This window comes from Trichosurus vulpecula, chromosome 1 (assembly GCF_011100635.1).
Source record: "Trichosurus vulpecula isolate mTriVul1 chromosome 1, mTriVul1.pri, whole genome shotgun sequence".
Taxonomy (NCBI): domain Eukaryota; kingdom Metazoa; phylum Chordata; class Mammalia; order Diprotodontia; family Phalangeridae; genus Trichosurus; species Trichosurus vulpecula.
The window spans coordinates 3,025,471-3,042,861 of NC_050573.1; the positions used below are offsets into that span (position 1 = coordinate 3,025,471).

The window sequence follows — 17,391 nt, forward strand, 5'->3', positions numbered from 1 at the left end:
TTTTCCAGTTGCCTTACCATAGGCTTCATTGGGAAAATCACTTGTTTCTCCTTCCACTGATCTTCATTCAAATGCTTCAGACTGCACAGTAGCTGGCCCTTTTCTGTGTAAATCAGGTTATTAATCTAGATTCAATGAGTTAATATTAAAATACTTTGATACCTGTGTTTCTGTGTTTTCTTTGAAATCCTATGTATTTTATGTATTAAAAAACAACAACATATGAAAATATTTATAGCAGTTCTTTTTGTGGTTGCCAAGAACTGGAAATTGAGGGGATGCCCATCAATTGGGGAATGGCTGAACAAGTTGTGGTATATGAATGTAATGAAATATTGTGCTATAAGAAATGATAAGCAGCCAGACTTCAAAAAAACCTGGGCTTATATGAACTGGTGCTGAGTGAAGTGAGCAGAACCAGGACAACACTGTACATGGTAACAGCCACAGTGTGCGATGATTGACTTTGATAGACTTAGTCCTTCTCTGCAATGCAAGGACCTCATTGACCTAAGTGGACACTTTATGATATCTCAAGTAACAAATGGGTCAAAAGATGAATCACAGTAACAATAATATGTAAGAGGATAACAATAAGACAAAATACCAGAATTCCTGAGAGGCAGTTAAAGTAGTCCTCAGAGGAAAAATTATATCCCTAACAACATACATTAAAACAGAGTAAGAAAACAGTAGTGAACTGGATATATAATTTATAAAATTAGAAAACAAACACAAAATAAACACCATAAAGGCAATTTTGAAAATACAGCATAAATCCAGAAACTAAAAAAAGACTATGGAACTGATAAAACTAAAAACTGGTTATATAAAAAAAACTAACAAAATTGATAAATTTGTTATATCACCAGGTGAGAGGGAGGAAAATTAAATTAACAATAAAAAATGAACACTACGAAATCACAAGAATATTAATTTAAAAGGTTTCTCTTCAATACTAATTCTCTGATGTAGGTTTCTGCGTCAGCCAAAGGCTTTCCCACATTAATGATAATCGGGATTTCCCTTTAGTATTTCGTGACAGAAAGCACAGGCTCTCTGAAGGTGAAAACCTTCCACATCTGTTATAATCATACTCTCCAGTATGACCCCCAGTGTTGATTACATCCTGTGTTCTAACAGGATACCTGCCCACATTCACAAGGCTTTTTTCTACCCAGTACAAATTCACCGAAGTTTAATAAGCTTTGTTTTCTGATCGAGGTACTTTGCACACTGATTGTACTAATAAAATTTCTCACTCCAATATAAACTAGCTAGATGTTGAATAAAGTATTTTCCCTAAACATAAAGTTTACCATCACTTATTACATTCATATGGTTTCTCTTCAATGTGAGTTTTCTGGTGTCTAGTAAGATCTGCACTCTGCCTATAGGCCTTCCCACATTCATTACATTTATAAGGTTTGGCTCCGGTATGAATTCTCTGATGTCGAGTAAGCTGTGTTCTCACCCGAAAGGCCTTCCCACATTCATTACACGAATATGGTTTGGCTCCAGTATGAATTCTCTGATGTCGAGTAAGCTGTGTTCTCACCCGAAAGGCCTTCCCACATTCATTACATGCATAAGGCTTCTCTCCAGTATGAATTCTCTGATGATAAATTAATTCTGCACTCTCCCAGAAGGCCTTCCCACATTCAAGACACTCATAAGGTTTCTCTCCAGCATGAATTCTATGGTGTCGAATAAGTTCTACCCTTTGGGGGAAGGCCTTTCCACATTCATGACATTCATAAGGTTTGTCACCAGTATGAATTCTCAAATGTTGACTAAGTGTTGCCCTTCGGGAAAATGCTTTCCCACATTCATGACATTCATATGGTTTCTCTCCAGTATGAATTCTTTGATGGTAAGTAAGAGCTGAACTGGTAGTGAAAGCCTTCCCACACTCATTACATTCATATGGTTTCTCTCCAGTATGATTTCTTTGATGTAGTGTGAGCTCTGCACTCTGTCGAAAGGCTTTTCCACAATCAAGACATTCATAAGGTTTCTCTCCTGTGTGTATTTTCTGATGTCGAGTAAGTTCTGAGCTCTGGCAGAAGGCCTTCCCACATTCACGACATTTATAGGGTTTCTCTCCATTATGTATTCTCTGATGTTGGGTAAGCTTTCCACTCACACGAAACGCCTTACCACATTCATTACATTCATAAGGCTTCTCCCCAGTATGAATTCTCTGATGCCGAGAAAGTTGTTCACTCAAGCGAAAGGCCTTCCCACATTCATTACATTTATAAGGTTTCTCTCCAGTATGAATTCTCTGATGATAAATTAGTTCTGCATTCTGCCAGAAAGCTTTCCCACATTCATGACATTCATAAGGTTTCTCTCCAGTGTGAACTCTCTGGTGTTGGTTAAGCTGTGCAATCAGACGGAAGGCCTTTCCACATTCAGGACATTCAAAAGGTTTTTCTCCAGTGTGAATTCTCCGATGCTGGGTAAGCTGTGAACTCTGCCAGAAGGCCTTCCCACACTCATGACATTCATAATGTTTCTCCCCAGTGTGAACTCTCTGGTGATAACTTAGTCCTGTTCTTTGACGAAAGGCTTTCCCACATTCATGACATTCATATGGTTTCTCTCCAGTGTGAACTTTCCGATGATAACTTAGTCCTGTCCTCTGGCGGAAGGCCTTCCCACATTCAGGACAGACAAAAGGTTTTTCTCCAGTATGAACTCTCTGGTGATAAATTAGACCTTTCTTCTCACGGAAAGACTTTCCACATTCATTGCATTCATAAGGTTTCTCTCCAGTATGAATTGTCTGATGGCAAGTAAGATGTGCACTCAAACGGAAAACCTTGCCACATTCATTACATTCATATGGTTTCTCCCCAGTGTGAATTGTCTGATGACGAATAAGGTGGGCACTCTGGCGGAAGACTTTCCCACATTCGCTGCATTCATAAGGTTTCTCCCCAGTATGAATTGTCTGATGTCGAGTAAGCTGTGTGTTGAGGCGGAAAACCTTTCCACATTCATTACATGCATAAGGTTTCTCCCCAGTATGAATTCTCTGATGTTCAATAAGGTGTATACCCAGAAAGAAAGCTTTCCCACATTCATTACAAAGATAGGATTTCTCTCCAATACGAGCTGCCTGATGGGAATTACTAGATGGGCAGCTACTGAAGGCTTTCCCACAGTCATCATGTTCATATGTTTGTTCTGCAGGATATAGTCTATGATATTCAATAAAGTCTAATTTAGAACTGAAGGATTTCCCATACTCGTTATACTTAGAAAATATTTTCTTAGAGCAGATTCTATTACATGAATTTAGGTCTGAACATAGACTGATATTCTCTCTGCCTGTGTGACAGTCTTGGAGGCTCCCTCCTACACACACTCTCTGTGGAAAAATGGCTGGCCCATGACTGAAGCTTCTGCCATAGTAGTTACATTCCTGGCCTTGTGCTTTACTGGGAGTTTTCCTTTGGATCAATTTTCCTGGCTGAGAAAGTGTCTCCACCTTGCTCTGCTGACTCTTTAACCCTGCATCATATCCCCAGGCTGCTCTGAAGTTGCAGACCAAGGAACCATGCCATCTTGTGAATCTTTTCTGAGATGATGATTCCATAGAAATATCCAGCTTTGGAACTGATTCCTTGGCTTCAGGCCTAGCCTTCCAGTCTGAAAGAAAGAAAAGTATAAACATCCCCACGTATTCACTGCCTTACACTTAGATCTTTCTTGTGTCTCCTCTAGGAAAATAAAACCGACGGTTTAACCTCAACAAGAAGAATAAATAATACCACCTTATGTTTGTTATAGACATTTATAATTTATATAATCATCTTTCAGTGATTCTTAAAACCACTTGTGAGATAGATCAGTTACTACATTTTATAAATGAAGAAACTCAGCCTTAGAGTGACTCAGAGATGTGTCCATGGTCACACAAGTAATGATTGGCAAAAACAGAACTGGAGCTTAAATCTCCTCTTCCATCCCAAGGGGTCTACCCAAGGAACTGAACTGACTGTAGATAAATATCAAAATGAGGTTGAAGGATCATCAATGACAGGTAACATTGAGAAGATTCCTGAACTGATTGGGAGGCATGGGCTAGCCTGGTTTGCCCTTCAGTTTCTGGGCAAAATGAAGAAAATATGATTCCAAATACTCCTTATTCCCAATAAACACATTCCTGAGCCTGAGTAAGGCAACAAAAGGAAGAACAAAGCTAATTAATCCTATTTCTTTTCCCTCAGATTCTCCTCTGAGGGATTCTTTCATTTCCTTTTGTAGAGACCCAGGTTCCTGTTACACACAATAGAGAAACCAGTACATGATTTTAAAAAAAGGACATTAACTGCAGACAATATGTTTTAAGGGACACAAATTAATAGTTAATTTCATTCCAAATGCCTTAGGGAAACAGCACAAAAGAATAAAAAGATCACTTCCTTTGGGGTTTGAATATCTGGGTTGAAATCCCAACTCTCAGGTTTGTTACCTGGGACCCTGGGCAAATCATACAATTCTCTCCCTAAGGCGTAGTTTCCTCATAAATGAGGAATAAGGGGGTTGGACTATGTGACACCTGGAGTTCCTTCCAGCTCCAGATATATGATCCTATTATCCCAGAATCAAAGAATTTCAAGTTGGAAGGGACCTCATGTGGAAGAAAAAGCCTCCCCTGCATTTGTCAAAAATACATCAGATACACATTGGTTATTTGCCAAGACAAAGAAACCCAAAGCCCAGGACACTATGACAGCATTTAGGAGTCAGCAACTTTAATGTATACCTGAAAAAAGAAACTTGGCTATAATCCCAAAAGTGGCTTCTACTGAGGAGGAATTTACTCTTCTCAGAGGCAGCCCATTTCAGTTTGAGAAAACTCTAATGTACTGAAAGGATGAACAGTGGGGTGCCATGACTCATCCATCTCTCTTGTGTTTGCTCACTTACTTGGATAATCATTACTTGGGATGACATCTCCCTCTGTCATCCAAGGTGCTTCACCTCGCTCCAGCTGGTAGATCACATCTGGTTTTGAAGCTGACAATCCTGTTCATTGGAAATGAAAGGGCTGTTGACAGAGTCAATTCAGAATTCATTCCTATCCTCTCTACTTCAGGGAGAGTGGGAATCCCAGGAAGGCCCAACATGGAGACAAATCAAGGCCTTCTAAAGAATGTTCTGCATTGTGCTCCTAGGATATATGAAGAAAGGGGTCACAGAGTGGATCTAGCCTTAGTGCATTAGAACTACTCTGTAAGAGGGTGCAAAGATTTCATGGTTTTGGGCACTGAGAATTCCAGGCACAACTCTGGACCTCAGGAAAGGCACAATCTCAAGGACGACACAATCAAGCGGCTAGATTCCAGTTAAAGAGCAAAGATCTCCCATAGACTAGAAGTTCTCTGAGAGCAGGAACTGTTTGTCTTTTTGTCCTCAGGGTCCAGCAAAGTATCTTGTACTCAAGGGGAGATTAATCTATGCTTCCTGGATTGTTGAAAAACTTTCCATTTGGGAACAGGTGCATAAAAGTATTAGAAACTTTTGGGCTTTGCCTGCTAAGTTAAACTCACCATCCAACCTCCCACACAGCATTTCCCAAAGGAAGAATCAGACCCTCTCCAGGACAGTCAGAATCCCAGGAGGGCCCTGTAGTCCTTACCCAGGCAGACCAGGTTCCGGTAGTTCTCCAGCATCACCTCTCGGTACAATTCCTTCTGGGAAGGGGCCAACTGTCCCCACTCCTCTGGGGTAAAGTTCACAGCCACATCTCTGAAAGTCACTGAGCCCTGAAATACCAGATATGTAGGGGTCACCCAGGGACCATCCCTCATTTGGTGAAGAAGACATGGATAGAATGAAGACAGCACAGGTTCTGCAGTCAGATGATTTGGTTTCCAAACCTGCCTTTGACACTTACAACCTGAGTGACATAGGATAAGTCACTTTAATCTTCTTGGGCCCCAGGTCCCTCATCTCTATAATTTAGAGGGCTTTATTAGAAAACCATGGAGGAGGTCCTTTCCAGACCTGATAATACTGTACTATAGGGGCCACTTCTGACAGTGAGGCTTCAGAGCACTGCTGGGGGGTGTCTACGATGTCACAAGGCAGACTCGGGGCAACTTGAGCTCTCTTCTCCCTACACACACACATCCCAGGGTTAATGTGAGCCAGACGTTATGGGACAGAGGACAGCAGTATCTAATTTTGAGCCCAGGGGAACTGACCTAAAACACAGCTGTGGGTCCTCTGGGCAAGGACTATATAAGTACTCCCCTAGGCCATAAGATTCCTCTGTGCTGTAGTCTCGAGCTGAGAGAGTGATTGGCCCAGGGTCCACAGGCAGTGGTGAACAGATGCTACAACTTGTGGTATGTGAAGTATAAGCATATATATGCATTGAAAATGAGAAGCTGAAACAAAATGTATTATGCATCAGGTGAATCCAAAGGAAAAGGTTTTGTATCCATACTATGGTACAAGAAAAATAAAACCTCATAATATCAAGTCAAACAAAACTTCCTAACAGGGTTGTCCAAAAGCAGATGGGGTGACCTCAGGAAGGAGCAGGTTCTCTTCATGAAGAGATTTCTGTCTCCCAAGTCCAGCACTCCACTCACCCTGCCACTTAGCTGCATAGGTTCTAGATATTGTGGCTAGAGATATAATGTCAAATGAGGAATGGTCTCTGCCTTCAAGAAGCATACATTCTAACAAAGGAAAGAATATGTACATATGAAAGCTTTTTCTGCATCTACCGATTTAATCATATGTTTTTGTCATTTTTGTTATTAATATAGTGAATTACATTTAGTTTTCCTAATACTGAACCAGCACTACATTTGTGCATAAAGCCAATCTGGTCATAGTGTATAATCTTTGTGATATGTTGCTATAGTCTCCTTGCTAATATTTTACTTAAAATTTCTGCATCAAAATTCATTAGTAAAGATAACTAGGATTTATTAAGTACCTACCATGTGCCAAGAATTTTACTAGGCCCTGGAATCAGAGATCCTGGTTTATAGTTTCCTATCTCCATTCTGACTCTTCCTGGTTTACAAATCAAGACTAGTCAATCAATAAACCTTTATTAAGGGCCTACTATGTGTCAGGAACTGTGCTAAGCACTGGGAAACCGAGACAAAAGGTGGTCCCCACCCTCAAGGAGCTCACAATCTAATGGACAAGATAAGCAAACAACTATGCACAAACTATACAGAGGACAAAGAGGAGGTAACTAAAAACGGAATACACTACAATTAGGAGGGGTTGGAAAAGACTTCCAGTAAAAGATGGGATTTTAGGGAGCCAGGGAAGACAGCAGATGGAGAGAGAGCATTCCAGGTCAGGCGGGAAGCCAGGGAGAAAGCCTGCAGCTGAGAGATGGAGGGTCTTGTCTATGGGATAGCCAAGGCCATAATCGCGGGATGGAAGAGTATGTAGTGGTGAGTAAGGTGTAAGAAGACTGGAAAGGTAGGAGGGGGGTCAGGTTAGGAAGCGCTCTGAATGCCAGAGGATTTTGTATTTGATCTTTAAGGCAACTGGGAGTCACAGGAGTTTACTGAGTGTGTATGTGTGTGACTTGATCACTGTGCTGTAGGAAAATCACTTTGGTGGCTGAATGGAGGTTGGATTGGAGTGGGGAGAGACTTGGGGCAGGCAGATAACGCGCCTCCCCGCCCCCCACCCCGCCCCCCCAGCTATTGCCACAGTCCAGGCATGAGGTGATGACAGTTTGCACCAGGAGAGTGGCAGGATTGGAAGAGAGAAGAGGGCACAGTGCAGAGGTGAAACTGACAGGCTTTGGCAACAGAATGAATATGGGGGAGAGAGGGTGGGAAGAGAGAAGAAGGAATCCCGAAAGACTCTTAGGTTAGGAGCCTGAGGGACTATGAGGATGGCAGTGCCCTCTACAGTGATAGGGAAGATGGGAGGGGAAGGTTTTGGGGAAGAGATATTGAGTTTGGTTTTGGTCATGTTGAGTTTAAGATGTCAACTGGATGTCCAATCCAAGATGTCTGGAAGGTGAAATTGGTGACAAGCAGAGAGATTGAGCAGGACAGGTAGAGTTGAGAATTAGAAGCACAGAAATGCTAGTTAAATCCATGGGAGCTGATAAGATCATCAAGTGAAGAGGGAGAAGAGAAGGCCCAAGACAGAGCCCTGGGGGACACCAATCGTTAGAGGGCATGATCTGGAGGAGGATCCAGGAGATAGAGGAGTGGTCAGAGAGGTAAAAGGAAAACCAGGAGAAAGGAGTGTCTCAACAACCCAGAGAGAAGATAGTATCAAGGAGAAGGTAATCAACATCAAAGACTACACTGAAGTCAAGAACAATCAGGTTAAAGAAAAAGCCATTGAAGGTGGCCACTAACAGATGACTGGTAAGTTTGGAGAGAGCAGACTCAGTGGAATGATGAAATCAGAAGCTGGATCATAAGGGGTTAAGAGAATGAGAAGGGAGAAAATGGAGACCCCCAAAGTACTGCCTTTTCAAAGAGTTTAGCTACAAAGGGCAGAAGAGAATAGAAGAAGATAGTGGGGATAGAGAGATCAAGTGAACTTTTTTCAGGCTAGGAGAGACATGTTTGTGGACAGTAGGGAATGAGCCGGAAGGGAGAGAGAGACTGAGAATAAGTGAGAGTGGGGATGACTGCTCTGTGAGAGGGGATGTGATGAAATGAGATTGCTCGTGCAGGTACAGGGATTAGCCTTGGGAAGGAGTAAGGCCTCTTCATCCTCTAAGTCAGGTAGAGGAGAAGCAGGCATCTGAGTGACAGGAGATGAAGAAGAGAGAAGAGGAAGCTCTTGGTGAATGGTCTCAATTCTTTCAGTAAAATATGGGTCAAGGTTCCCAGTTAAGAGGACTGGGTGGCGGGGGGGGGGGAGCGGGGGGGGGTGCCATAGGAGGTTTGAGAAGAGACAAAAAGGTTTGGAAGAGCCATTGTGGATAGTGGGAGAGCAAATAGATAAGGGATGTACAGTGGGATGGCCTAGCAGCAGTGAGGACCCAGTTGAGGCTGTAGAACATACACCTGTATGACAGAAGAAATCTGGTAAGAAATTTTATTTTCCTTTTCAAACAGCTGATGTAAGATTGCAATGAATTAATATGAAATATGTTGTAGAATTTGCTTGTAAATTCAGCTGGCTATGGAATAACTTTTTCTTTGGTAGTTGATATGGGGCTTATTCAATTTCTTTTTCTGAGATTGGGTTGAGGACATTTGTTTTTTAAAAGATTAGAATAACATCACATTGTTTCAAGTTTCCTCCTGTGGTTCACCAGGACTATGCAAGCAGTCCTATCTGGCAAGCACAAAACACTATAAAGCTCGTCCATTATGGGGGCACTTTCTACAAACAGACTGATTTTATTCAAAGGCCACAATGCTGTTCTTTTGAATCATGTCCTTGTAACTGTTTAAATTCAAGACAGACTGAAGCTTTCCCTCCTAAGAAAGCAGGTTTCCAGTGTACTGTAACAGGAATTCATTCCTAGAGACTAGTAGCCCTTTGTTTACCAATAGTGATAGAGGACTCATCTGAGAAGACAGACTTTACACATTCAATACCCTTTCACTGTCCACATCACTCAGAGTCTGCCGGGACAGCAGAGATGACAGCTATGATTTATGTTGAGAATGGACTTCAATGGCCAGAGGCCCTGATTTTATAAGCAAGAGGCAGAAGAGCCAAAAGTTGGCTGGCTCTTCTCCACCTGAAATGAGTGGGCACACCCAGGGGACTTCCTATCTACCCCTGTGTCAGGCTAGTTATTTGAAAAAAAACTAGTTGATGGTATTTTTAAATTTCTAAACATTTAAAAAATGTGTCAAGGCTTTTCCCACACAAGTGTGTGCTGCCTTCCTCTGACACAGTGGTAGCAGGAAGTTGGTCAGGACACTTTCCTCCAAGCAGCTTTCTGATCTAACAAATGCTGTTTCTAATGGATCTGGTCCCTAAGGACCAGGATGAATGACTCTGGTGATTCACTGTAACGGGACCAACATAACAACATTACCAGAAGCCGTCGGTAGCCCTGAAGCATCAGTGACATCATCAGCACTTGTAGGAGAGTGTGCCCAAGGTTATAGGCGAAAATATCAAGTCTTCCCCTACCATGTTATCTCAAATACTTTTGAACTAAATTGTGTCCTTTGGCTGACTAATAAATGAAAACATGGGTTGGGATTCTTGAGCTGTGATTTTGAGTAGATGAAGGCCGAAAGAAAACCCTGAACTTGGAATTCAAGATGTGAGGGACCCAATGTGTGAGCTGCCAGCTGTGCCCAGGGGCTACATTATTACAAGATTGATTTGCATCACTCTCAACCTGAAGCTTAGTGGATCTGACTGCCTTGGTAAATGAGTTAACAGGGTTGGGGGTGGGGGACGGACCTGGGTTCATGTGCTGCTTCTCACCCCTCTGGTCCTCAGTCTCCTCACCTGTACGGTTCCAACCTGAGATTGCTTTCTCATCAAAGCTTCTCCAAGGGCCACAATTTCATGAATTACTGCCATCGAGACAGCAACGTGTCTGCACTCTGAGGAGCCTGCTACCAATGCAGAAAGTAGGAAGCTGCCACTTACCTGGTGGGCCCTGGCTGTCAGGAACACAAGGGCCATTCCTGACCCAGCAAACTCACTCCTCTTGAGAAGGGCCGTCGATGGAAGGTGGGTCTGAGGAGGAAAAAATGATCGACGAATGGGGTTTATTCTGCTTTGAGGCTTCCTCATAGGCTGGCTACCTATGCCTACACACCATGAGGTACTGTGCTAAGGCACCAAGGATACAGTCAGTCAAACAATAAACATTTATTAAGTGCCTACTATGTGCCAGGCACTGTGCTTAGCACTAGGGATACAAAGAGACGCAAAAGACAGTCCCTGCCCTCAAAGAGTTTACAATCTCATGGGGGAGACAACAAACATGCACAAACTATACACAGGATAAATAGGAAATAATTAAGAGAAGGAAGACACTAGAATTAAGAGTTGTCCGGAAAGGCCTCCTATAGAAGGTGAGATTTTAGAGGCAGCAAGGGAAGGCAGTAAGTGGAGATGAGGAGGGACAGCATTCCAGGCAGGGGACAGCCAGAGAGACTGCCTGGAGCTGACAGCTGGAGGGGCTTGCTGGCCCAACAGCCAAGAGGTGGGTACCACTGGATCCAAGATTGTAGTGAGGAGTAAAGGAGCCTAGAAAGCTAGGAGGAGCAGCTCAGGGATCAGGAGCCCAGCTGGCTGTGGGTGTGGGTAGGTCTGGGTGAGGTGCCCCAGGCCGGACACACGTTGTGATGCTGCCACTGTCCGGACTCTGTGGAGCTGGGGCAGCAAGGCAGCTGAGCCCGGAGCTCATCCTGGCCTAGCAGCCACCCCCCAAACCTGGGAAGTTGGAAAAGCCGTAACTCAGAGAAAGACACAGGACTGACACTGCAGCCGCCAGGAAGCTGGCCTGCCTCCCATCTGACATGAGCAAAACCTGGCCCAAGAAGCAGAATTCCTTTATTGCCTTGCTCATTTACAGATGAAGAAACTGAGGCAAACAGAGGCCCAAGATTGCACACCTACACATTTAAAGAAGTCTTAAGAAAGGAACCATGGACAAATACTATAAACTCCAAAAGATCGAGGAAGGATTCTTTGGAAAAGCCATCCTTGTTAAATCGTGGGAAGATTGTAAGCAATATGTTACCAAGGAAATTAACATCTCAAGGATGCCCAGTAAGGAGAGAGAAGAATCAAGGACAGAAGTGTTGGCAAACATGAAGCATCCAAATATTGTCCTATATAGGGAATCATTTGAAGGTCTGATAAAATTTGCAAGAGTACACAAGAACTCATCTATAGCTCTGACTTTAGCTTCATCACTCTGGGGGAATAATGTGTACCATTGCAATGGCAGTATTACAAGGAGCCTGGTGGCCAGGATGATTCTCTGCTATCATCTATATCCTCACTTGATTCCACAGTGGCTGAGGACTGTGTTGGTAATTGAGAGGAAACCATCCAGCACCATACAAGGTCAACTCTCATTTCCAGGTCGATACAGGCAGAGAGGTACAGAGAGCTCCGGGGATTACCTATCACGAATCTATTGTGCTGATGAAAATAAAATATTCACTTAAATTGTTCTTAACCTTTTAAGTCCTGTAAATCTCTGAGCCTCTGAAAGTAAGTTGAGAGACCTAGCCACTCATTGGTATCCTTATATCTGAAATCATAAGATTTAAATACATCAAGTATCTTCTGGATGGGGTTTAAAATGCTGTAGAGATAGTATGAGAAAAATGTAGGCCAAAGATTATGGAATCTCTTCTCTGCATATCTTAAATAAGAGGCTAGATAACCGTGTATTAATAATAGATTTAAAAAACTTGAAGACAGACAGCATCACATAGAACAGAAAAAACAAGTAAGCAGAAAAAGCAGTCAACGTCAAAAGAATATTAAAGAGCCATGAATGCCAACAAACCCAAAAGAAGAGAATATTTCCGCACTGTATACAATCAAAGACTCAAAGAAAATCACCGTTTTATTTTATTCTTAGCCTAACCCTTTCCTCCCTCCCCCACAACACACACACACACACACACACACACACACACACACACATACATGCAGGCACTGGGTATTAGCATGTATACAGCAGAACACAAGAGATGATTGCGCATGAAAGCACTGAGCTCCATTCCACACTGTTTGCTTTTTAAAAAAACAGAATAAATTGAATATTATTTTCAAAACTAAAAAAAAAAAAAGGTAGGAGGGGGGCAGGTTATGAGAGCTCTGAATGCCAGCCAGTTTTGGAGAGGATAGGGAGCCACTGGAATCACTTTGGTGGCTGGATGGAGGGTCGACGGATTGCAGTGGCAGCCAGACACCCCTGCCCCCTAGCAGTCATTGTGATGTTCTAGGTGTGAGGTAATGAGGGCCTGCAGCAGAATGGGGGCAGGGTTAGAGAAAAGAAGCAGACATATTGGAGAGATGTTGCAGAGGTGAGTGACAGGCCTTGGCACCACATTGATATGGGGAGTGAGAGATAGTGAGGAGCCAGGATGACATCTAAATTGTGAGCCTAGGGGACTGGAAGGACTGTGTTATCCTAGAGAAGGGAGAAGGAGGGGAGGGTTTAGGGGGAAAGATAATGAGCTCTGTTTTAGAGATGTTGACATTAAGATGTCTACTGGAAGTCTGGAGAGGTCTGAAAGGCCACTAGAGATGTGATTAGATATAGGTAAGAGATTGGATAGGAAAGGTAGATTTGAGAATCATTAACATAGAGATGGTAATTAAATTCCTGGGAGCTGATGAGATCACTAAGTGAAGTAAGAGAAAAGGGCCTAGGATAGACTCCTGAGGGACCCCTACAGCTGGAGGGCATGATCTGGATGAGGATCCAGCAGCAGTGGTCAGACAGGAAGGAGGACAACCAGGAAAAAGAGGGGTCCTGAAAACCTAGGGAAGAGGGTCAGGGTTAGAGGCAGGGACAGTCTTCTGCCTTTTTTTGTATCCCCAGTGCCTGGCACAGTGCCTAACGCTGTGCTTACTAGTACTTAATAAAAGTTTACAGATTAATGATGTTAAAAGAATTCAGAAGTCAAGAAGACTTGAGGATCGAGAAATGGCCATTAGCGACTTTGGAGAAAGCAGTTTGGGTAGAATGATGAGGTTGGAAGTCTAACTGTAGTGAGGGGAGAGACACTGGAAGCATCTCAGCCTTTTTGGAGTGTTTGTCTCCAAAAGACAGAAGAGATACAGGATAGAGTTATCAGAGACAGAAGGGGTGAGGGAACATTTTTTCTGCAAGGGAATAGAAAATATTTCAGAATACAAGGACAAAATAGAAACTGTTCCATCCCTCAAGGGCCTTAGACCAAGATCTTTCATGCTGGAGAAAAGTGATACAGCCCAAGGGAGTCAGAAGAGATCTGGGTTCTAATCACAAGGGGAGCCTAGCGGCATTAACTTAGTGCAAGGGACCCGAGCTTCCTCCACTGGGAAATAAGGGTAAGAGCTCGCTCAATCAACAAGTGTGTGCCATCCTACAGGCACAATGATGTGGCTGGGGCTGTAAGAAAAGCCAAAGCAATCCTCGAGGGACAGCCCCGCTCAGGGGCAGGACTAGCCTCACCAGGAAGAATAAGAGCGGACAAGAAGGAGCAGGGCCGTGAACATTCAGAGGAGAAAGAACAACTAGGAGACAGTCACGGATGAGGCCAAGATTAGGCAGTGAAGACCAAGAGCAGTTTTAGTTAAATAACGAAGCTGGGGAGGCCCGAAGTGCAGAAGGTTTCTGGGTTTAACCAGGAAGGGGAGGAGACTACTGGACAACATCTACAAGATGCAGTGGGATGCAGGTTTTCCAAAGGTGAGACAGACACAGGCAAGCTGCCGGCCAATAGGGAGATACTGAAGATTAGACAAAGAGCATGATGGAGAAAGGCGGTACGTCAGAGGAGACAGGAGGGGACGGCCTCAAGAGTGAATGTGGAAGCGTTTGGCTTCGGTCAGAAATTGGACTGAAGGAGGAGATGATAATGTTCTGTGAGATGAGAACAGGGCGCTGCACCAAGCTGAGGCTTGAAGGACTATCAGAGGTGGGAGAGGAACGCATTGCAGCGTGGGGGACGGCCTATATGGAAGAAGAAAGAGGATCAGGAACCCCATAGGGCCAGCACGCCCTGCCGCCTGGCTGCCTCACAGGCCTGTGGGATAAAGCTGACCCTACACAGCTTTCCTGCCCACCGAGGAGTCTGCACTTTGTCCTCCAGCCCAGTGGCCATTCGACGTTTTAAATCACCCTAACGGTAATTTTTGAACTTGGACACTTGTGTGTCTTATTTGCTTCTTTACAATCCTACTACAGCATAACTACTGTACTAGTGACAGAAGTTATAAAACTTATGCAAAAACAGAAATTTAGAAAAAAGATGGTAAAGAAGAAATAACATATGATCCCCGAGTCAACAGGGAGCCAATGAAGTTTATCAGTCTATCACTACCATTTATTAAGTGTGTACCTTGTGCCAGACACTCCTCAAGGAACTCACAATGGGAGATAAACACGCAAACAATTATGTACTCAGGATAAACAGGAAACGATTAACAGGACAAAGGCACAGAATTAAGCGGGTTTAGGGAAAGCTTCCTGGTGAAGGTGAGATTTTATCTGGGACTCAGAGGAAACCAGGGAGGTCTGCATGGAGGAGGAAGAGCGTTCCAGGCATGGGGGATAGCCAAAGAAAATGCCCAGCGCTGAGAGATGGAGGGTCTCGTTGGTGGAACCGCCATGAGGCCAACGTCACTGGATCCAACAGTAGGAGTAGGGGACCCAGGTGTAACAAGACTGGAAATGGAGGAGGGGCCTGGGTTACAAAGGGCTTTGAATGCCAAAAAGAGCATTGTGTATTTGGTCCCCGGAAGTGATAGAGCCCCTGGAGTTAGTTTATTGAGTAGGAGGATGGCAAGGTCAGATGTGCTCCCTGTTTAGGAGGGAGGGTCCAAGGCAAAGCTGAGTGTCAGGAATGCCCCTTTGGTAGCCAGTGGACACTGACGATGTGGAGAAACCTGAGGAGTGGGGGTGGGGGGTGGTGCCGAATCAGAGACCGCTGCAGTATTCCATGGGACAAAGCCCTGGCCGTGGGTGGCTGCTGTGAGTGGACAAGGGGGCTCAGAGGTGAAAGACCCCATGGAGGTCTCCAAGCCGATTATGCAGCAGACCGAATTCCAGGGAAGCCCGCCTGGGGGACTGGAGGAATTGGGAAGTAATGAGCCCTGATGGGCAGATCACACCCATCCCTGCCGGCTTCTTCTGTCCCTGGCAGTGGGGCTCTCCATCACCAATCACTGTCCACTCCCTGCAGCCACCAGATGGTCTGAGGGGCAGGAAGTCCGTAGGATGGGGGAGGGGGAATGAACTTTCCTCTAGCTCAAAAGGGGGACGGTGGGGGCTTGAGCAGCAGAGATGCAGGGTGTTGTGTGGGAGACAACCCCTGGGAGGACTGGGGGGCTTCTCCCCTTGTTGGGTCACATTCGCCTCCAGGTCAGGCCTCAGCCCTCACTCTGGGCTACAACTGGAGGCTTCTGGCGCAGGGGGGTGGCAAGTCAGACTTGTGCTTTATTGACTAAGATGCTTGGGCAGTTGCGTGAGCCACGTGCATGGGGGGCAGGGGGTCAGGCCCATCCCAGGACCCCGTGAGTGGGGCAAGGGGGTAAGAGCTAGGCCTGGGGGCAGCTGGGAGGGGAGGAGGAGGAGGAAGGAGAAGAGGGGGAAAGAGGAAGTGGGGGAGGAGGAAGAAGAGGGGAAGGAGGAAGAAGGGGGAAGGAAGTGGGGAAGTGGGGGGAAGGAGGAAGGGGGTGGGGAAGGATGGGACCCAGCAGGAAAGAGGAGGGAAGAGGAAGAAAACAAAGGAGGGGAGGAGAAGGGAGGAAGGAGGGGGCTAGCAGGGAGTAGGAGGGGTAGGGAGGAGAGGGGTTGGCCTGCCCCTCAATAGGGGGAGGGGGCAGCAAAGAATTATCCTCTAGGCCCCCCAGGCTAGGGGTGGGGGAAGGGATGACAAGAAGAGAAACCAAAGCGGAGGGTCTGGGGGCGTGGACCCGCCCCCCGCCCAGGCTGGGACGAGGGCGGGATGAAGGGGAGGGGGCAATGAGCCGGACCTCCCAGGCGGAGATCTGGGGGCGCGAGGCCCCCGGGGGTCCGGGCCCGGCACTCACTCACCCGGAGGACCCTCCTCAGAGGCGGCCTGGAAGCGTCAGGCGGCGGGCCTCAGGATGCAGAACAGCAACCGGAAGTGACGTTAGAGGCGCCCTCCAGCCCCGCCCAGACCGGTCTCTCGTCGTTTCTGGGACTATACCGGGAAATGTCTCACGGGAAATGTAGTCCGCGGACCAGGGCAAACGTGTGCGCATGCCTGGGGTTTCCGGCAAAGGGGGGAAAAAAAAGTCCCTCGGTCCCGCCCCGGGGTCGTCCGGGCCCTGCCCCTTCGAGGGAGGCCACGCCCCTTGGCGGATCTCTTCTTGACTTGGGGCTGGACGCTCCCCCACTCCCACCCCCATCCCGCGGCTTCCCTCTCTCCCCGACCTTTACCCCCGGAGCCCCCCTCCACGAGGCCGGCAGGCCCTCGGCAAGCATTGATTAAGCGCCTACTGTGAACTAGGCCCTGGCCACGCTCTACGAAAGTAAGGAAAGGCGGGAAACACGCGGGGGTGGGAGAGGGGGGACAAAAGAGAGCCGGCTAGGCCCAACTCAGGGGGCCCCGGGTTCAAATCCAGCCTCAGATCCTTGCTAGCCGAGTGACCTTGAGCCAGGAGCCTGCCTCGGTTTCCCCCCGAGTTGTTGCGAGGACCAGATGAAAATATTTCTAAAGCGCTCTGCCTGGGGACCGCACA

General features: G+C 45.7%; 1 protein-coding gene across 2 annotated transcripts; it reads right to left on the minus strand.

Annotated features, from left to right (window-relative positions):
- Positions 1-697: 697 nt before the first annotated feature.
- LOC118846112 (zinc finger protein 569-like) lies at positions 698-16,795 on the minus strand. 2 transcript variants are annotated; one of them, XM_036754333.1, is made up of 5 exons: positions 16,721-16,795; positions 10,594-10,683; positions 5,657-5,783; positions 4,945-5,043; positions 698-3,660 (listed from the first exon to the last, which is right to left on the minus strand). In XM_036754333.1, the coding sequence occupies exons 2-5, from the start codon at positions 10,627-10,629 to the stop codon at positions 1,322-1,324; spliced, it is 2,601 nt and encodes an 866-aa protein (XP_036610228.1). In that variant the 5' UTR covers positions 10,630-10,683; positions 16,721-16,795; the 3' UTR covers positions 698-1,321. The 2 variants fall into 2 exon arrangements, with proteins under 2 accessions (XP_036610228.1, XP_036610218.1); XM_036754323.1 differs by lacking the exon at positions 16,721-16,795 and having other exon boundaries at positions 759-3,660; positions 10,594-10,805.
- Between the last annotated feature and the right edge of the window lie 596 nt (positions 16,796-17,391).